At 49.6% G+C, this 21,275-nt stretch overlaps 1 protein-coding gene across 4 annotated transcripts in view; it reads right to left on the bottom strand.

Moving 5' to 3' along the window:
* Nucleotides 1-14,300: 14,300 nt before the first annotated feature.
* Nucleotides 14,301-21,275, bottom strand: part of LOC120908962 (protransforming growth factor alpha-like) — a 47,331-nt gene continuing 40,356 nt past the window's right edge. For all 4 annotated transcript variants that reach the window (XM_040320498.1, XM_040320496.1, XM_040320497.1 and 1 more), the window contains 3 exons: nt 19,929-19,993; nt 16,502-16,609; nt 14,301-14,878 (listed from right to left, as the gene is read on the bottom strand). In XM_040320498.1, the coding sequence (XP_040176432.1) occupies nt 16,530-16,609; nt 19,929-19,993 (145 nt within the window). In that variant the 3' untranslated portion in view covers nt 14,301-14,878; nt 16,502-16,529. The remainder of the gene's footprint in view (nt 14,879-16,501; nt 16,610-19,928; nt 19,994-21,275) is intronic.

Here is a 21,275-nt window from a genome sequence, read left to right as displayed (position 1 = left end):
TCCCCTCTTCCGATGTTGCCTCGTCGCCTCTTGTCGCTGCAATGATGGAAGCGCGCCTTGCATCCCATTTATATAGGCATCACCGTCCCATCATGCTCCGGCAGGTACCCACGTGGTGGGTGCCTACCCACGTGCACCCACCACGTGGGTACCTACCGGAGCATGATGGGACGGTGATGCCTATATAAATGGGATGCAAGGCGCGCTTCCATCATTACAGCGACAACAGGCGACGAGGCAACATCGGAAGAAAGGAAGAGAAGACCCTGACGCCACAGAAGACCGCGCTGGCTGCCTGTTAGAAATTGAGCTAACACACAAACATAGCAGGCAGCCAGCGCTGAAGAAGAAGGCACCGGACATCTGCAGAAGAACCGGGGTTCGCCGAGTCAACAGCGGAAGAGGGGAGAAGATGGAAGAAGCCCCCCGGAGTCCGGAGAAGCCCCCCCCGGAGTCCGGAGAAGCCCCCCCGGAGAGCGGAGAAGACCCCGGAGAGTGGAATACCCCCGGAGAGCGGAAGAAGAAGCCCCCCCTGGTAATTGAGCTAATAACGAAGACAGGGGGGGCATCCGGAGCAGAATAATAAAATATTTTAAAAAGCCTTGTGTTGTGTGTTTACTAACTAACTTTTTGCCTACAGGTGAATGGATAGGGGTACGATGTACCCCATATCCATTCACTTAGGGTGGGGGGCCGGTATCTGGGGGCCCCCTTATTTGAGGGGACTCCCAGATTCCGATAAGCCCCCGCCCGCAGACCCCGACAACCAATGGCAAGGGTTGTCGGGAAGAGGTCCTGTCCTCATCAACATGGGGACAGGGTGCTCTGGGGTGGGGGGGCCCGCAGTGCGCCCCCCTGCCCCAGAGCACCCAACCCCCCCATGTTGAGGGCATGCGGCCTGGCACGGCTCAGGAGGGGGGGGGCGCTCGCTCGTCCCCACTCCCATTCCTGACCGGCCGGGTAGCGTGCTTTGGATACGGGTCTGGTATGGATTGTAGGGGGACCCCCTACGTCGATTTTTCGGCGGAGGGGGGTCTCCTTACAACCCATAACAGACCTAAGGGCCTGGTATGCTCCTGGGGGGGAACCCATGCCGGTTTTGTTTTTACAAATTGCCGTGGAGTTCTCCCTCGGGAATGCATACCAAATGCCGTCGCTGGAATGGGCTTTTACAAGGTGTGACTAGTTTACACTTTGTAGAACCAGCCCTAATTTTACACTTGCAAAATAACACTTACGGCGCAAAAAGGAAGCTGGAAAGCTTTGTGGATCGCCCTAAGTGCTAATTTGCATACTAGAAACGGCATTTCGACTCGAAATGCCCCCAGCGGCGGATGCGGTACTGCATCCTAAGATTCGGCAGTGTAATTCAATTACACATGCCGGATCTTCTGCCTAACTTTGGAAAAAGCCTTTTGAGGATCGTTTCCAAAGTTACACACAGACTGAACAGCAGTTAAGTCGGAGTATCTCTTTTGTGGATCTGGCCCATTCTTTCTGAGAAAATTATGCAGAACACAGCACCCTATTACAATGTGGTTAATTTTGTGCTCTGCCATAATTATAGATGTATGAAATAGGTGGAACCAGCTGGCCATTATTCCAAACGCATTCTCGAACACTCCTCTGGCCAGCCGGTAATTAAACACCCTCCCCTCGCTGCGTGCGGCGGGCGGATTCCCTCGGGGAGCGATCTGGGACAACGGCGCGGCTATTCGTTTATAGCCGCTCCGTCGCGATCGCTCCCCGGAGCTGAAGAACGGGGAGAGCCGTATGTAAACACGGCTTCCCCGTGCTTCACTGTGGCGGCGTATCGATCGAGTGATCCTTTTTATAAGGGAGACTCGATCGATGACATCAGTCCTACAGCCACACCCCCCTACAGTTGTAAACACACACTAAGTGAACACTAACTCCTACAGCGCCCCCTGTGGTTAACTCCCAAACTGCAACTGTCATTTTCACAATAAACAATGCAATTTTAATGCATTTTTTGCTGTGAAAATGACAATGGTCCCAAAAATGTGTCAAAATTGTCCGAAGTGTCCGCCATAATGTCGCAGTCACGAAAAAAAATCGCTGATCGCCGCCAATAGTAGTAAAAAAAAAAAAATATTAATAAAAATGCAATAAAACTATCCCCTATTTTGTAAACGCTATAAATTTTGCGCAAACCAATCGATAAACGCTTATTGCGATTTTTTTTTACCAAAAATAGGTAGAAGAATACGTATCGGCCTAAACTGAGGGAAAAATTTTTTTTATATATGTTTTTGGGGGATATTTATTATAGCAAAAAGTAAAAAATAATGCATTTTTTTCAAAATTGTCGCTCTATTTTTGTTTATAGCGCAAAAAATAAAAACCGCAGAGGTGATCAAATACCACCAAAAGAAAGCTCTATTTGTGGGGAAAAAAGGACGCCAATTTTGTTTGGGAGCTACGTCGCACGACCGCGCAATTGTCTGTTAAAGCAACGCAGTGCCGAATCACAAAACCTGGCCTGGGCATTTAGCTGCAAAATGGTCCGGGGCTTAAGTGGTTAAGCATTCACATTTAAACAGTTTGGAGTTTGACATTATGCATAAAAATTATGATTTGCTCAAAATACTCACTTGCCCAATAATTGTGCACACAGAGTGTGGCTAACACGCCATAGTACGGCTTTCTGTACTGCGTTTTCTGTAATGTTAAGACATATGCACACATTCTCACATGCTCCTGGTATTATTAAATGGAATTGGAAGCGTTAAATCCTGTTGCAATGAGTTAGCCATCTAGAGTCCTGACAAAGATGATGAATAAAAGAATGCTGCATAGTATATTGGGGTTGAATTTCATACCATAGCCTTGGTTCTGCAACATTAAATTGTAGGGCTGGTTTTATATATCGCTTCCTGCCTCATCTGAACATTTATCACAACTCTGACCAACCTGAGCTAGCTTCATTGTATAGAATGACATATTACTTGTGTAATGATTTACTGCGTCCCACAAGCAAAGCAAGCACATGATGGCCTAAGCTGTTCTATTCCAATTGGCGTCCTCAACTCAGTTACTTTCCTAATGAAGCCAGAACATTGTTCACATTTCACAAATGACATATAAAGGACATTATCTTTGCAAACTAGAGGGATGGATTTTTTTTCTTGCATTGTCTTCCTTTTTAAAATATATACTAGCTAGTTATCAACATTGCTGCCTGGGAAAAGTTCATCACGATGCGTTATCCAAACACACCGCTGCCACTCTGTGTAAATCTCTGCCGCAAGAGACATGCCACAGACAGACCTCTCAAAATGGGGAGTGTCCCCAGCAAACCGCGACAATAGGACCATTCTTTCCTATCTATATGTATTTTTCTGTTGCGATTAAAGTGATTGTAAAGTCAGTTTTTTTTTCAATTAAATAACTAACATGTTATACCTACCTGCTGTGTACAGTGATATTGCACATAGTGCCCCCTGATCATTCACTTCTGGGGTCCCCTACCAGCGATCTCGACTCCTCCTCTTCTGTGTCTGCCCCCGTAGCCCCTTGCTATGGGGCACACGTGTGGGCTTGCTTCTGAGACGGTGTGTGGGCTCGCTTCTAAACTGGTGTGTGGGCTTGCTTCTAAACTGGTGTGTGGGCTCGCTTCTAAACTGGTGTGTGGGCTTGCTTCTAAACTGGTGTGTGGGCTTGCTTCTAAACTGGTGTGTGGGCTTGCTTCTAAACTGGTGTGTGGGCTTGCTTCTGAGCCGGTGTGTGGGCTTGCTTCTAAACTGGTGTGTGGGCTTGCTTCTGAGCCAGTGTGTGGGCTTGCTTCTGAGCCGGTGTGTGGGTTTGCTTCTAAACTGGTGTGTGGGCTTGCTTCTGAGCCGGTATGTGGGCTTGCTTCTAAACTGGTGTATGGGCTTGCTTCTAAACTGGTGTGTGGGCTTGCTTCTGAGCCAGTGTGTGGGCTTGCTTCTGAGCCGGTGTGTGGGCTTGCTTCTGAGCCGGTGTGTGGGCTTGCTTCTGAGCCGGTGTGTGGGCTTGCTTCTGAGCCGGTGTGTGGGCTTGCTTCTGAGCCAGTGTGTGGGCTTGCTTCTAAACTGGTGTGTGGGCTTGCTTCTGAGCCGGTGTGTGGGCTTGCTTCTAAACTGTTGTGTGGGCTTGCTTCTAAACTGGTGTGTGGGCTTGCTTCTAAACTGGTGTGTGGGCTTGCTTCTGAGCCGGTGTGTGGGCTTGCTTCTAAACTGTTGTGTGGGCTTGCTTCTGAGCCGGTGTGTGGGCTTGCTTCTGAGCCGGTGTGTGGGCTTGCTTCTAAACTGTTGTGTGGGCTTGCTTCTGAGCCGGTGTGTGGGCTTGCTTCTAAACTGTTGTGTGGGCTTGCTTCTGAGCCGGTGTGTGGGCTTGCTTCTAAACTGGTGTGTGGGCTTGCTTCTGAGCCAGTGTGTGGGCTTGCTTCTGAGCCGGTGTGTGGGCTTGCTTCTAAACTGGTGTGTGGGCTTGCTTCTGAGCCGGTATGTGGGCTTGCTTCTAAACTGGTGTATGGGCTTGCTTCTAAACTGGTGTGTGGGCTTGCTTCTGAGCCAGTGTGTGGGCTTGCTTCTGAGCCGGTGTGTGGGCTTGCTTCTGAGCCGGTGTGTGGGCTTGCTTCTGAGCCGGTGTGTGGGCTTGCTTCTGAGCCGGTGTGTGGGCTTGCTTCTAAACTGGTGTGTGGGCTTGCTTCTGAGCCGGTGTGTGGGCTTGCTTCTAAACTGGTGTGTGGGCTTGCTTCTAAACTGGTGTGTGGGCTTGCTTCTGAGCCGGTGTGTGGGCTTGCTTCTAAACTGTTGTGTGGGCTTGCTTCTGAGCCGGTGTGTGGGCTTGCTTCTAAACTGGTGTGTGGGCTTGCTTCTGAGCCGGTGTGTGGGCTTGCTTCTGAGCCGGTGTGTGGGCTTGCTTCTAAACTGGTGTGTGGGCTTGCCTCTGAGCCGGTGTGTGGGCTTGCTTCTGAGCCGGTGTGTGGGCTTGCTTCTAGACTGGTGTGTGGAATTGCTTCTGAGCCGGTGTGTGGGCTTGCTTCTTAGCCAGTGTGTGGGCTTGCTTCTAAACTGGTGTGTGGGCTTGCTTCTGATCCGGTGTGTGGGCTTGCTTCTGAGCCGGTGTGTGGGCTTGCTTCTGAGCCAGTGTGTGGGCTTGCTTCTGAGCCAGTGTGTGGGCTTGCTTCTGAGCCGGTGTGTGGGCTTGCTTCTAAACTGGTGTGTGGGCTTGCTTCTGAGCCGGTGTGTGGGCTTGCTTCTAAACTGTTGTGTGGGCTTGCTTCTAAACAGGTGTGTGGGCTTGCTTCTAAACTGGTGTGTGGGCTTGCTTCTGAGCCGGTGTGTGGGCTTGCTTCTAAACTGTTGTGTGGGCTTGCTTCTGAGCCGGTGTGTGGGCTTGCTTCTAAACTGGTGTGTGGGCTTGCTTCTGAGCCGGTGTGTGGGCTTGCTTCTGAGCCGGTGTGTGGGCTTGCTTGTAAACTGGTGTGTGGGCTTGCTTCTGAGCCGGTGTGTGGGCTTGCTTCTGAGCCGGTGTGTGGGCTTGCTTCTGAGCCGGTGTGTGGGCTTGCTTCTTAGCCAGTGTGTGGGCTTGCTTCTAAACTGGTGTGTGGGCTTGCTTCTGAGCCGGTGTGTGGGCTTGCTTCTGAGCCGGTGTGTGGGCTTGCTTCCGAGCTGGTCTGGGTCGTGCCTATAGACACACACAATGCGACTTGGCCTCCTTGCAGGATTTGATTGACAGCAGCATGAGCGAATGGCTCCTGTTGCTATCAGCAAAGCCTGTGAGACCAGGAAGAGGGAGGAGCACTGGATCGATAAAGACCTCAGATAAGTGTTAGGGAGGGAAAGGGGGGAACAGGCAGCGCAAGGTTTTTTTACCTACTGTAGGGGTCAGTTCACACCATAGTTTTTGTGTTTCATGTGCGTTTGTGCATGTAAACTTTTGATGCATTCCAATGCATCTTTCCCCTCTTTTTTTTTCATCTCAGTTCAGGACATGTACATTCAGGTATATTTTTTAATGCGCTTTGCCACATTCCAGATGCGTTTTATACAGAAAAAAGGCAACATGTTATACTTTTGTTGACTGCACTGAAACACAAAGCAAGATCCATAAAGACACGAATGAGCGAGTTTGGGGTGGAGGAACTTGACTGGTCTACACAGAGTCCTGACCTCAACCTGATAGAACACCTTTGGGATGAATTAGAGCGGAGACTGTGAGCCAGGCCTTCTTGCCCACATCAGGGACTGAACTCACAATTGCGCTTCTGGAAGAATGGTCAAACATTCCCATAGACACACTTCTAAACCTTGTGGACAGCCCTCCCAGAAGAGTTGAAGCTGTTATAGCTGCAAAGGGTGGGCCAACTCAATATTGAACCCTACGGGCTAAGACTGGGGGTGCCTTTAAATTTCATGTGTGTGTAAAGTCAGGCGTAAAAATACCTTTGGTAATTATAGTGTATGTGGTTAGGTAAATCTCTGTCCTCCTTGTCTGTTTAGAACTAGTTAGTTTAGTCCTAGCTAGACTCTTCCTGTTCCCTCAGTCAGCCTTGCCTCTGAGAAGACTTATGGCGCGTACACACATTATGTGATAAAAGAGTTTTTTATGGTTGATTATTGTAATAAAGGGCTGCTATGGCCATTTAAACCCAAGAAAGTGGGCCAGATTCAGGTACATTTGCGGCGGTCTAACGTATCCCATTTACGCTACACCGCCGCAAGTTTTACGGGCAAGTGCTTGATTCACAAAGCACTTACCTGTAAACTTGCGGCGGCGTAGCGTACCTTCGTGGATCGCCGTAAACAGCTAATTAGCATACCCGACGCGGAAAGACGACGCAAACTCCACCCAGCGGGCGCCGAAGTATTACACCTACGATCCGAAGGCGTACGAAGCCGTACGCCTGTCGGATCTAAGCCAGAAGCCGTCATATCTTGGTTTGAGAATTCAAACTAAAGATATGATGCGGCAAATTTGAAAGTACGCCGGAGTATCAGCAGATACTCCGGCGTACTTTTTCTGTGAATCTGGCCCTATGTCTGGTCTGAATTATTTGGAAAAATAAGGTAATCTTTGGGTAAAGTGGCGTAACAGCTGGTACTTGGACAATACCCCAGGCAAGCGTTCATCGTGAGCTTTTTTTGAACCTCAAGCTTTTGTGGGAGTATAGTTTTGCTAAAAAAAAAACTAAAACAAACGCTAGTGTAAAAAAGCTAAAACATGCAGCAAAACTCAAGTTTTTAACGTGGCATTCTACAGCTAATGCTACTGGCATTTTTATAACGCCCAGTGTGCATGAGACCTACATATACAATCTTTCACAAATAAAGATTTAGGGCCATATTCCCATAGAAAGTAGGCGGGCGGCGCGTAAGCCATTTACACTCCGCCGCCCCAACCTACAGGAGCAAGTACTGTATTCCCCAAACACTTGCTCCATAGTTTGGGGCAGCGTAGTGTATTTGGCCCGGCGTATCCCCGTGTAAATCCAAGGGGGCGGCTTCTATTTAAATTAAGCGCGCCCCCGATTCTAACGAACTGCGCATGTGCCGGGCTTAAAATAGCCCAGTGCGGATGCTCCAGTTCTCGGTGTAAAACGTCAATGACGCCGACGTGTGCGTCATTGACGTAAAGTCGTATTCGCGGACGACTTAGTAAAACAACGTACCCGACGGGAAAACACGACGCGGACCCGACGCCATACTTAACATGGCCTACGTGGGACTGGCGTAAGGTTACCCCTCATATAGCAGGGGTAACCTTACTCCTACGCAAACAACGTTAGCGACGGTTATGCGACGCGATTTCTTTCGGGAATCGGCGTATCAGGCTCATTTGCATAAACAAATGAGACCTAAACGTAAACGCCACCTAGCGGCCGGCGGAGTAATTACATTTAAGATCCGACAGTGTAAGTGACTTACACATGTCGGATCTTAAATGTATCTATGCGAAAATGATTCTAAGGCCTAGTACACACGAGAGGATTTATCCGCGGATACGGTCCAGCGGACCGTTTCCGCGGATAAATCCTCTCGAGGATTTCAGCGGATTTGGATCCGATGGAGTGTACTCACCATAGGATCGAAATCGGCACCGAAATCCCCTCGCGAAGACGTGTCGTGCCGTCGCCGCGATGATGACGCGGCGACGAGCGCGACGCTGTCATATAAGGAATTCTACGCATGCGTCGAATCATTACGACGCATGCGGGGGATCCCTTCGGACGGATTGATCTGGTGAGTCTGTACAGACCAGCGGATCAATCCGCTGGGATCGATTCAAGCGGATAGATTTGTAGACATGTCTACAAATTTTTATCCGCTGGAATTGGGAAATTTCCGCGGATAAATATCCGCAGGAATGTACACACCATAGAATCTATCCGCTGAAACCGATCCGCTGAGATTTTTCAGCGGATGGATTCTATCGTGTGTACGGGGCCTAAGAATCACTCGCATAGATACACGGCCCAAAAAAGAGATACGATGGAGTATCCTGAGATACTCCATAGTAACTATACTCAGAATATGGCCCTTAGTGCATAGCATAGTTACAAAGATTTCCACCCATTCAGTAGAAAACAATAAAGAAAATAATGTGCATCATTTTTTTCTACTTTTTTCTGTTTTTATATTTGATGTTTTTTAAGGAAAAAAAAAAATTCACTATACCTTCTCTTTAATAAATTGATCAATAAGCCAATATTCCAAATGACAAGAAACCCCCCTGGTCAGGATTTGTATTCACCATTTACAGTATAATTGCATACCAGGTTCCCAACTGAGCACACAGGACACGTAATGTATCACTGGCAACCATGGTCACTAGGCGCTAAATTATAAAATACAAACAATTATGTCTGCTCATAAACTTTTTGCAAAAGGAAGGAAGCATAAAATCAGAGATGAAAACTAACAAACCATAAAAGATAAAAACTTATCTGCATTGGCTTAGTGTTCTCCCTCACACATACATTGACAAACATATTAAGAAATATATAAAATCAAAGCAAATATTAGGCAAAGACCTAGGAATCCGTCAGTGATGGACTTTGTGTACATCTACATATGAGGCAGTAACCCTAAAATAGGGTGGCCAGACATCCCCGGTTTCAGGGGACAGTCCCCGGATTGAGGACACTGTCCCCGGACCAAGTCTGTCCCCGGATCGGATTTGAACAGGGACTGGGGCAATTTCAAAGACAGTGGGCCAGATTCTTGTACATCCGCGTAAAATTGTGCGGGCGTAACGTATCTGATTTACGTTACGCCTCCGCAACTTACACGGGCAAGTGCTGTATTCTCAAAGCACTTGCTCCGTAAGTTGCGGCGGCGTAGCGTAAATCGGCCGGCGTAAGCCCGCCTAATTTAAATTTGGATCAGGGGGGCGTGTTTTATGTAAAACTACTGTGACCCGACGTGATTGACGTTTTTGCGGAACGGCGCATGCGCCGTCCGTGGAATTTCCCAGTGTGCATTGCTCCAAAGTACGCCGCAAGGACGTCATTGGTTTCGACGTGAACGTAAATGACGTCCAGCCCCATTCACGGACGACTTACGCAAACGACATAACTTTTTCAAATTTGACACGGGAACGACGGCCATACTTAACATTGGTACGCCGCACTTATGCCTCATATAGCAGGGGCAACTATACGCTGGGAAAAGCCTAACGTAAATGTCGTAACTTTACTGCGTCGGCCGCGCGTACGTTCAGGAATTCGCGTATCAAGCCAATTTGCATACTCGACGCGTAATTCGACGGAAGCGCCACCTAGCGGTCAACAAAAAAATGCAGTCAAGATCCGACGGCGTAAGAGACTTACGCCTGTCGGATCTAATGGATATCTATGCGTAACTGATTCTAAGAATCAGAAGCATAGATACGACGGGTCAGATTAGGATGGCGTACATGGTGCTGCGCCGTCGTAAGTCCTTTCAGAATCTGGGCCAGTCAGTGCAGAATAAAAAAAATAATAATCTGAATTACACACCCCCGCTCCACCACCCCTACGAGCTTAGGGGGGGTGTATTTTTTGCATTATCTGTGCCTCTTTCTGATGATCATGTGCTGGTTGGTGCGGAGGAAATGTTTCTTCAGTTTCGGTGCATGCCCATTAAGCTCCGCTCTGAGTTCTTCTGCCATGGCTCAAGTCCCGGCCAGCCTTCTGCCTATCTCCTTGCCTTTTCGTGCGGAGTGTTCTTCCTTGGCTCCCCAACCAGCAGTAGCCGGGGCCCGGAGAGTAATGCCGCGTACACACGATCATTTTTCAGCATGAAAAAAAAACGTTGTTTTTCAAAAACGTCATTTAAAATGATCTTGTGTGGGCTTCACATAATTTTTCAGGTTCTGAAAAACGACAAAAAAAAATCGAACATGCTGCATTTTTTAACGTCGTTTTAAACTATGTCGTTTTTCGGGTTGTAAAAAAAATGATCGTGTGCGGAGCCGCATACCCCCTGTTCTTTCTGCCCCCCCCTGATCTCCCCATCCTTCTCCAGCCACCATCCCAGTGTTCCCCCCCCCCCCAACAGTGCTCTCCACCCCTGCTCCCCCCCAGTGCTCTCCACCCCTGCTCCCCCCCAGTGCTCTCCACCCCTGTTCTTTCTGCCCCCCCTGATCTCCCCATCCTTCTCCAGCCACCATCCCAGTGTTCCCCCCCACAGTGCTCATCCACCCCTGCCCCCCCCACAGTGCTCTCCACCCCTGCTCCCCCCCAGTGCTCTCCACCCCTGCTCCCCCCCAGTGCTCTCCACCCCTGTCCCCCCCCTCCCAGTGCTCTCCACCCCTGTTCCCCCCCCTCCCAGTGCTCTCCACCCCTGTTCTCCCTCCCAGTGCTCTCCACCCCTGTTCTCCCCCCCAGTGCTCTCCACCCCTGTTCTCCCCCCCCCCCCCAGTGCTCTCCACCCCTGTTCTCCCCCCCCAGTGCTCTCCACCCCTGTTCTCCCCCCCAATGCTCTCCACCCCTGTTCCCCCCCCCCAGTGCTCTCCACCCCTGTCCCCCCCCCAAGTGCTCTCCACCCCTGTTCTCCCCCTCCCAGTGCTCTCCACCCCTGTTCCCCCCCTCCCAGTGCTCTCCACCCCTGTTCTCCCCCCCAGTGCTCTCCACCCCTGTTCTCCCCCCCCCAGTGCTCTCCACCCCTGTTCTCCCCCCCCAGTGCTCTCCACCCCTGTTCTCCCCCCCAATGCTCTCCACCCCTGTTCCCCCCCCCAGTGCTCTCCACCCCTGTCCCCCCCCAAGTGCTCTCCACCCCTGTTCTCCCCCCCCCCAGTGCTCTCCACCCCTGTTCTCCCCCCCCAGTGCTCTCCACCCCTGTTCTCCCCCCCAGTGCTCTCCACCCCTGCCCCCCCCCAGTGCTCTCCACCCCAGTTCCCCCCCCTAGTGCTCTCCCCCCTGTTCTCCCCCCAGTGCTCTCTACCCCAGTCCCCCCCTAGTGCTCTCCCCCCTGTTCTCCCCCCCCTGTTCTCCCCCCAGTGCTCTCCACCCCTGTTCTCCCCCCAGTGCTCTCCACCCCTGCTCCCCCCCAGTGCTCTCCACCCCTGCTCCCCCCCCAGTGCTCTCCACCCCTGTCCCCCCCCCCTCCCAGTGCTCTCCACCCCTGTTCCCCCCCCTCCCAGTGCTCTCCACCCCTGTTCCCCCCTCCCAGTGCTTTCCACCCCTGTTCTCCCCCCAGTGCTCTCCACCCCTGTTCTCCCCCCAGTGCTCTCCACCCCTGTTCTTCCCCCCCCCAGTGCTCTCCACCCCTGTTCTCCCCCCAGTGCTCTCCACCCCTGTTCTCCCCCCAGTGCTCTCCACCCCTGTTCTTCCCCCCCCAGTGCTCTCCACCCCCCCAGTGCTCTCCACCCCTGTTCTCCCCCCCCAGTGCTCTCCACCCCTGTTCTCCCCCCCCCAGTGCTCTCCACCCCCCCAGTGCTCTCCACCCCTGTTCTCCCCCCCCAGTGCTCTCCACCCCTGTTCTCCCCCCCCCAGTGCTCTCCACCCCTGTTCTCCCCCCCCAGTGCTCTCCACCCCTGTGCTCTCCACCCCTGTTCCCCCCCCCCTGTCCCCCCCCCCCAAGTGTTCTCCCCCCCCAGTGCTCTCCACCCCTGTTCTCCCCCCCCAGTGCTCTCCACCCCTGTTCTCCCCCCCCCAGTGCTCTCCACCCCTGTTCTCCCCCCCCCCCAGTGCTCTCCACCCCTGTTCTCCCCCCCCAGTGCTCTCCACCCCTGTTCTCCCCCCCCCAGTGCTCTCCACCCCTGTTCTCCCCCCCCAGTGCTCTCCACCCCTGTTATCCCCCCCCCCTGTTATTCCCCCCCCCCCCAGTGCTCTCCACCCCTGTTCTCCCCCCCCAGTGCTCTCCACCCCTGTCCCCCCCCCCCAAGTGCTCTCCACCCCTGTTCTCCCCCCCAAGTGCTCTCCACCCCTGTTCTCCCCCCCCAGTGCTCTCCACCCCTGTTCTCCCCCCCAGTGCTCTCCACCCCTGTTCTCCCCCCCCAGTGCTCTCCACCCCCTGTTCTCCCCCCCAGTGCTCTCCACCCCTGTTCTCCCCCCCCCAGTGCTCTCCACCCCTCCCCCCCCCCAGTGCTCTCCACCCCAGTTCCCCCCCCTAGTGCTCTCCCCCCAGTGCTCTCCACCCCAGTCCCCCCCTAGTGCTCTCCCCCCTGTTCTCCCCCCTAGTGCTCTCCACCCCTGTTCTCCCCCCAGTGCTCTCCACCCCTGTTCTCCCCACCCCCCAGTGCTCTCCACCCCTGTTCTCCCCACCCCCCTGTGCTCCCCGCCCCTGTTCTTTCTGCCCCCCCCCCCAGTGCTCTCAAGCTCCACCCATCGCTCTCCAGCCCCCCAGTGCTCTCCACCCCTGTTCTTTTTGGCTCCCCCTCCAGTGCTCTCAAGCTCCCCCCAGCACTCTCCGCCCCTATACTATCCACCCCCCCCTGCATTTTCCCCCCACCCATGTGCTCTCTAACCCCGCCAGTGCTCTCCGCCCCCCATAGTGTGCCCAAGCCCCCCGTACGTTCCACCCCTGTTTTCTCTGGCCCCCACTTGTGCTCTCAAGCTCCGCCATTGCTCTCCACTCCCCCCTGCTCTTTGTACCCCCCAGTGCTCTCCAGCCCCCGTGCGCTCCACCCCTGTTCTTTCTGCCCCGCCCCAGTGCTCTAAAGATCCCCCTTAGTGCTCTCCAGCCCCACCCTCATGTGCTCTCCACCCCTGTTCTTGGCTCCCCCCCAGTGCTTACAAGCCCCCCACCCCTATGATCTCCACTCCCACCTGCTCTTTGCCCCCACCATGTGCTCTCCAACCCCTCCAGTGCTCTCCCTTCTCTCCAGCTCCCACCCAGTGCTCTCACTTCCCCAGGATCAGAGGACAGGCTGACTGGGGGCAGAAAATGAGGACGTCTGAAGGTGCAGGTGGCCAGGGACCACTCCATCTCACAACAAACAGATCCTCTGGAAGGAGCACTGTCCTAATCCAAGACAAGAACAGACCCTACATGCTGATTGCGATCATTGATATCCTGCTGGCATGGAAGGTACCGTACCGAGCATCAACAACACACCTTCCCACAGACAGGGACTGCAGACTGGACATGGGCCACAGGAGGGGCTGCAATGATGGGCACAGTGAGGCTGCAATGATCTCTTGTATCATGTCTGCAGCCTCTGACCATCTCCTGTATCATGTCTGCAGTTTGAGGAAGTCTGGGGAGGCATCAAGAGTGGGAGCACCGCTGGGATGGGGGTCATGGGAGAAGTCAGATGTCTGGACTGTGGAGAGGAGACTATAGGATAAAACTAGAGCCACCAAGCTGAAGACCGACTGACTGAGCCCTGCATGGTGCACCTGAGAGGAGGTCGGTGACAGCACCGCTAGGCCAGTCTGATGGGGGGGGGGGTCACTGATGTAAAGGGGAAGTGAATACGATAATGTAAGGGGGCACTGATATAAAAGGTTTCCCCCTTATATCAGTAACCCACTACCCTTACCGTATTCTTTCTGCGGAAGGCGATTCCCCCCCCCCCCCCACATTCTTGTGGGGGGGGGGGGTTCCTGGGATCCCCCTTGATTGACCACTTTTACCTGGAGTTTACGTTTATAGATATAAAGCCCTATGTGCTTTCATATCTGTCTTTATCTATATATAATACACTCTTCAAATGCGCTTTAAAATATATGCTTTTCCCTTTCATGAACAAGAAAATAATGACGCTATGCTGTTTCAGCTGCGTATAAAAGATGGACATCTAAAAGCATAGTTACAAGTAGTTATGCAGCGTAGAATAAAAAATAAAGTTTACATATAAAAACAGAAGGTACACGAGATGTAGAGATGAATTAGATAAAACTTTTATTTAATATATTAAAATAATTTAAATAAATAGTCACAATCCCATTGGCAAGTAGCTTTTTTCCAGTCAGATGGTATTTAACAGTAAAAGGTTTGTTTTTGGCATACATTTTTCCATTATACATATTAAAATTGTAATCTCCAACCAGCTTTCGATCACAAAAAACAATGGAATTGCTTCAAAACACTTTAAATGGTCAGTGATGTTTGCCTTAAGTCAGGTTGGCCGTCTGTAGTGGAAAGCCGAACTAAAGTGACAACGTTTCCTGAAACTGCTGTTTTCTATAGGCAGCAATACTCCAATTGGGACTGCCAATTTATTTTTCTGCTCTCCCAGCGGAAGAAGATCAAAATAAAAATGCAATATTAAAGGGACTATGCAAATTAACTGGAGTGCAATGTTGGGGCACCATCTAACTGTGCTTTGAAAGAAGTCATTTACATTTTAAAAAAAGAAAAAAAAGAAGGAAAAATACATAAAAAATTGTTTATACACAAGGATAAAATACACATTTCTGCTCAAGTTTCTTGTTTTGGTGAATGAAAATATCTTCAGATGTCTAAAAAAACAAAAAAAAAACAAAAGTTAAAACAGAACCATAAATTTTAAGTGAACACTGACCTAAAAGTGATTTCTATACAACACGCGCATGTTCATGGTTTTACTTGCATATTGTAAAAGTTTCAGGGCCTGCCTGATTGCATACAAATTTAAAGGGCCAGATTCACGTAGATTTCCGGCGGCATAACGTATTGCATTTACGTTACACCGCCGCAAGTTTTACGGGCAAGTGCTTGATTCACAAAGCACTTGCCTGTAAACTTGCGGCGGCGTAGCATAAATCCGTCCGGCGCAAGCCCGCCTAACTCAAATGGGGCGTGTATCATTTAAATTAGGCGCGTTCCCGCGCCGAACGTACTGCGCATGCTCCGTTTTGAAATTTCCCGCCGTGCTTTGCGCGAAATGACGTCGCACCATTGTCATTTTTTGAACGTCGACGTGAGTTACGTCCTTTCCTATTCACGGACGACTTACGCAAAAAAAAAAAAAAAAAAATTAAAATTCGACGGCCATACTTAAACATGGCAAGTCTAAAGATAGGCCAAGAAATAGCAGCTTTAACTATACACCGGGAAAAGCCGACTAGCGACAACGTAAGAATGCGACGACCGCGCGTACCTTCGTGGATCGCCGTAAGCAGCTAATTAGCATACCCGACGCGGAAAACGACGCAAACTCCACCCAGCGGGCGCCGAAGTATTACACCTACGATCTGAAGGCGTACGAAGCCGCACGCCTGCCGGATCGAAGCCAGAAGCCGTCGTATATTGGTTTGAGGATTCAAACTAAAGATACGACGCGGCAAATTTGAAAGTACGCCGGAGTATCAGCAGATGCACCCTGCTAGCGGCCGAAATGCACCGCAAATCCGCCCATATCGCCGGCGTAAAAAAGTGTCGTTTTAACGCCGACGCTATGGGAAGCTCAGTGTGAAATGGGTCTTAGTCTTGACTAAAATAGCATTTTAGTCATCTCAATTGTTTGTCATATAGTATATCAAACTATATCAAATAGTATTAAAGGGGTGTTCCAGCCTTTTTTTTAAGTTTATTAAAAGTCAGCAGCTACAAAAAGTGTAGCTGCTGGCTTTTAATAAACAGACACTTACCTGCTCCACTGTTCAAGTGACGCGGCGGCCGGGGGACTGCTCCGCGCCCTCCCTAGTGTGTCTGATTGGACAGGCGCTCGCCTACAGGGAGGGGCTGCAATAAGGCGATTAAGCTATTCGCCTTACCAGCCCCTCGGCAGAAGGAGGAAGTGGGACAGGAAGTCCCACTCCTCCTGAAGCCCCCACTCCCCCCCCAAAAAAATGACATGCCAAATGTGGCATGTAAGGGGGCAAGGAGTGGATTAAGCGGAAGTTCCCGATGGTGACAATGGTGGATCGTGCCTGCACAACGTGTTAGAGCTGCTACATGTAGTTGCAAGGGGTGCATGTTAGAGAGGGTAACAAGGCAGGAGCACAGCTGTCACCCTATAATAGAAATGGTCTAAACATGGACCTTTGCGGCGGGATCACCAGGTAATATAAAGGAGCTACCAATGACCAAGTGAGTTCATTTAGCTTATTGCCAAGAATAAAATCATTTTAGATTTTTAGTGAGTCATTCTAAATGCTTACCTTAAATCACTTCTTATGGGACTCGTTTTTACACACTTGTTTTATATTGTATTGTATTCACTGTAGAGATTTGCAAGTCAACCACGACAGGTCTAGCTTGCGGTAGATCTAAAGTTAAAAAAAAAAAAAAAAGGGAATGTATAGTGGTTGCAAGTGTCATCTTATTATGGTTGGGCCAAAAAGAATTCTGGTTCTTTTAGGTTAATACAGAATATTGCATATGAAGATTTTGCATCCTCCATTTCAGCCAATGGGAAGAGTTCTAGGCTCCTTCACATTTACCATGAATGCACCTTTATTCACACCTGTGCATTGTTAGTGCTTTTTACAGATTTGCACTACAGAAGCAAACTAGCTTCTATTTAGCATACAGTTCAACTCAAGCAATCTATTCTGTTTTAGAGCTGCAATATAATTTGTCTCCTGCGCCAACGTTGCATCTTATGAATGACTCCCTGCTCAAACCAGACCCCCAGATGCAGGATTAAAAAAGTATAGGTGAACCCTCACCTTGTAAAAACAACCTATTCAATTTAAAAGCGAAATTAAAAGCAGTTTATACAGATAAAAAAAAAAGTTTTTCCCCCAATTTTAGAAGCGATTACATACCCCTCTGTTCTCGGCTACATGAGGAGTTCAGAGAGTAAGGCCCCATGCACACGAGACGCTGGTAAACTCGAGTTCAGAGGCATTTGGGCATTTTTTTCCCAACTGCCCCTGAACACATTTAATGTTATCCTATGTGTCCATGCACACATTCCCTTTTTTTGCGTTTTAAAGCAGTTGGGTTTAGGCTCGTTTTTTCAGAAGCGAAATTTTGGGTTCAGACGCAAAAGTTTTCGCGTTTCAGACGCAAATCGTGGCAAAACGCGGTACCGGCTTTTTGCCGTGGTTTCGTTTATAGGCGTTTTTAAAGGTGACCTATTTTTTTACATTAGAAATCTCAAAAATGATGGCAAATGATGAAAAACCATAAAAAAAAAACAAACATAAAAAAAGTAATTGCTTGCATTGCATTGTGGACAATCCACAACTTGTGGCAGGTGACGTGGCCAGGTGACGTGGCCAGTGGACAATCCACAACTTGGCCAGGTGACGTGGCAAGTGTACAATCCACAAATTGTGGTAGGTGACGTGGCAGGTCACGTGGCCAGTGGACAATCCACAACTTGTGGCAGGTAACATGGCCAGGTGATGTGGCAAGTGTACAATCCACAACTTGTGGTAGGTGACGTGGCCAGTTGACGTGGCAGGTGACGTGGCCAGGTGATGTGGCAAGTGGACAATCCACAACTTGTGGCAGGTGACGTGGCCAGGTGACGTGGCCAGGTGATGTGGCAAGTGGACAATCCACAACTTGTGGCAGGTGACGTGGCCAGGTGACGTGGCCAGGTGACAATCCACAACTTGTGGCAGATGACGTGGCAAGTGGACAATTCACAACTTGAGGCAGGTGATGTGGCAAGTGACACGCTAAATACACGTACACTGCTGCTCTCTCAGCTGCTCTGGTCTCACAAAATGGCTGAAATGGTTAAATAATACTGTTTTTTAAGCTTAGGGAGGGTCTTGTGATGTTTCTTAACCAAACGCTTATAAACGCAAACACGGTAAAACAACGCGAAATTTGCGGCAAAAATGGGCTTTTTAAACGCAGTTTTTTGCGTTTGAAAACTTGTGTTTAGATGAGTTTGCATTTGCGTCTCGTGTGCATGGGGCCTTAGGGGAGGAAAAAACAGCAGCAAACTGGTGTTCCAGTGAATGGCTGTGCAGGGGTGGGGGAATATCAGCACAAATCTCTCATGCCTAGTATGGTCAGTTGTTTAAAGAAAAAGCAGAGGGACTGGCAGGACTTTTTACAAAAAAGCAGCAATACAAAGAACAGGATGCTTTTTCATACAAGTTCATTATACAGCAGGCAAATATCAGGAATGTGAAATGTTGGGCAGCTCTTTAATTGTATTACCCCGAGTTAAAGAGGATCATTACCCAGTTTTAAAAAAAATGAAGTCAGCAGCTACAAACTTTTAATAAAAGGACACTTAGGCGCCCCAGAATCCGGCACCGTCCTCACTTGGGCCAGTTCTCTTCACACACAATCTGCAGGTTCCGGTGCTAGGTTTACTGTGGCAAACCAGCTATGACTCCTTGCAGCTTCCCAGTCAACTTCCCACTATACCAGGGGTGCCCAACCTTTTGAAGCGCAAGGGCCACTTAAGCGACTTGGTAACTGGTCACGGGCCACAATCAGTGGAGCGGGCAGATGTCAGGTCCGTGTCCGCTCTGCATATGCCTGATCAGCTTAGCGGTAGGACACAAGTCGGTTTACATCTGCCACTCCTTAGAGGTGAATGGAGGGTCCAATTGGGTCAGACTGACCATGTGAAAGGGGCCCATGGTTGCTTTTACACCGATGTGATACAGTTTACCCACACCGCGGGTGCAATGCAGTGTACCTTTGGCTTTTCTGCACTTTGCAATAGACTTCTATTATATTCTGCAGGTTTGGTGCACTTTCAGAAAGCTCACCAAACTCCCAGATAACAGAAGTCTAAGGCTCAGTGCAGGTACCCCACAGGTGCACTGCTCTGCATTTGCGGATTCGTTTGAAAGCAGCCCAGTAATCACTGCAGAACAGATATGCCAATATATACATTGTGATTTTAGTAAAAAAAGACCTTTAATAACAGTATTCTATTCCATCCCAGAGCAGGAGGTCGTGGGCCACATCAGAGGGCTCCACGGGCCATATGTGGCCCCCTGGCCACTGGTTGGGCACCCCTGCACTACACTATGCATGCACCAGCTACGCTGCACTCTTTGAAGGGTCTTGCAGCCTTTTGGGACCTGTGACATGTCCCAGAATGCTGCAGGCAAAGGACAAGAAAGGGGTTCAACTTCTGCTTTGATTGCCTAGGCCAGAGTTTCTCAACTCCAGTCCTCAAGAGGCCCCAACAGGTCATGTTTTCAGGCTGTCCATTAGTTTGCACAGGTGATTTGATCAGTTTCACTGCCTTAGTAATTACCACAGCCGTTTCATCCGAGGGAAATTCTGAACACATGACCTGTTGGGAGGACTGGAGTTGAGAAACATTGGCCTAGGCAATTCGAGAAGAAGAAGAAGAAGTGGTGGAGGTGTAGGCAGAACAGCAAAACTTCCCCTTTGGGTGAAGCTCTGTTTTAACTTTTTTTTTTAAGCCATACCACCTGGTTAAGTCTGCATTTGCTCCCCAAAACCCCCTTCTCCCAACATTCCTAAACCAATGGCTGCCATAGAGAAGCTGTACACAATTTGGCCTGCATTACAAAAAGACATAGCAACCTGGAGCATTGAAGGCTTGGATGAGGGCTGGTTCAGTGTAGACCTCTTTATCACTTTAACTTACAATGGCAGTACCACACCAGTTATAAATCCTGCCAGACATACCATTAAGTTGTATATTCTTCAGGAGGGTTACCCCATTTCTCTCTCCTTTTCTTATTTTGCAGAAGCTAAAAAAACAGAAGATGATTTGTAAGGCTCACTTATTGGTACAGAAACTAAATTGTATGTTAACCTAAGCTGGTATTGCAGTATTCCATGGAAGCGCTCTCTAAACAGTTTATTGATGCACAATCAATGGGTTACAAAAACATTTGTCACAGCCCAAACTGCCTGTCTTGGCAGAAACAGAAAAGGAAAAGATGCAGCGACAATGCTGAAGTTATATGACTGTGGGCAAATCAGGCCTAAACTGGCAAGGTTGGCAACAATCAGAATGCCTGGTCTTACGGAGACCAATTTTGGGGAGATACAGTATGTGTCGCTCACCCTTGTTACTTTAAAACCTCTATGGTAAATAGGTCCTACTTGTCTGTACAGAAAAAAAGACAACAACACACACACACACACACACACACACACACACACACACCAATACGCATCTTAAAATGTAAGCTCTGGTACAACGATAATTTTCATTTACAAAGTGATCGACTGTGCCACAGGTATACATACAAGTTTCCTAATATAGCCTGCCCACAAACTCCAACAAGTTTTAGTCCTATCGGTCACAATATTCATCAGGCAGATCATGGATAAAATTTGCAACATAGAAATTTTGAACGTAAAACCAAAGCATCTTTCTTCTGGATAGACTGGATATACCCTGGGCATGGATGCTCAGGCTGAAGCTTACAAGAGGCCACATGAATGGATTACACCCAATGATGGAGAAGCCATACACCGGACCATGTGCAAAAAAGTATGGGGAATAAACAGTCCACTAAAGGTAGTGTAGCGCTTGCCCCATAAGACCCGCTGGTGAAAAAGGGCTCCCCCACCCAACACCGCCAGGCACGCCAAGTCAGTAAACAGTCATTGCAGCTTTGTTTTTTGTATTTTTTTAGGGGTATTAAATTTGGATGGGGATAGGGGTATTATGGGATGCCCACTTGACTTAAGAACAGTTCTTCAGGGACAACTTTCCTATATACACTCATCTTCCTCTAGCACATCACTTGCAGAACAATCACCTCCCAGTTGGAACATGGTTTAGGTGGGATCTGACAAGGCACTCAGACAGATCCTTTTTGCAGGCAGGGACCACAGGCCCTTTTAGTGTGTAGAAAAGTCCTAGTGTCCAGCTACGTTCCTCCTGTGGCCACTGATCCCAGCACCACCTCTTCAGGCACTGCCAGCCCACTTGGCTGCAGCTGCCTCTTTCCTTAGCCCTCCTGGCTAATCTTCTACATTCCTCCCAGACTGACTACAACCATCCCAGACTGCTGCTTC

Source organism: Rana temporaria, chromosome 8 (assembly GCF_905171775.1).
Source record: "Rana temporaria chromosome 8, aRanTem1.1, whole genome shotgun sequence".
Classification (NCBI taxonomy): domain Eukaryota; kingdom Metazoa; phylum Chordata; class Amphibia; order Anura; family Ranidae; genus Rana; species Rana temporaria.
This window is presented reverse-complemented; position numbering and strand designations above follow the sequence as displayed.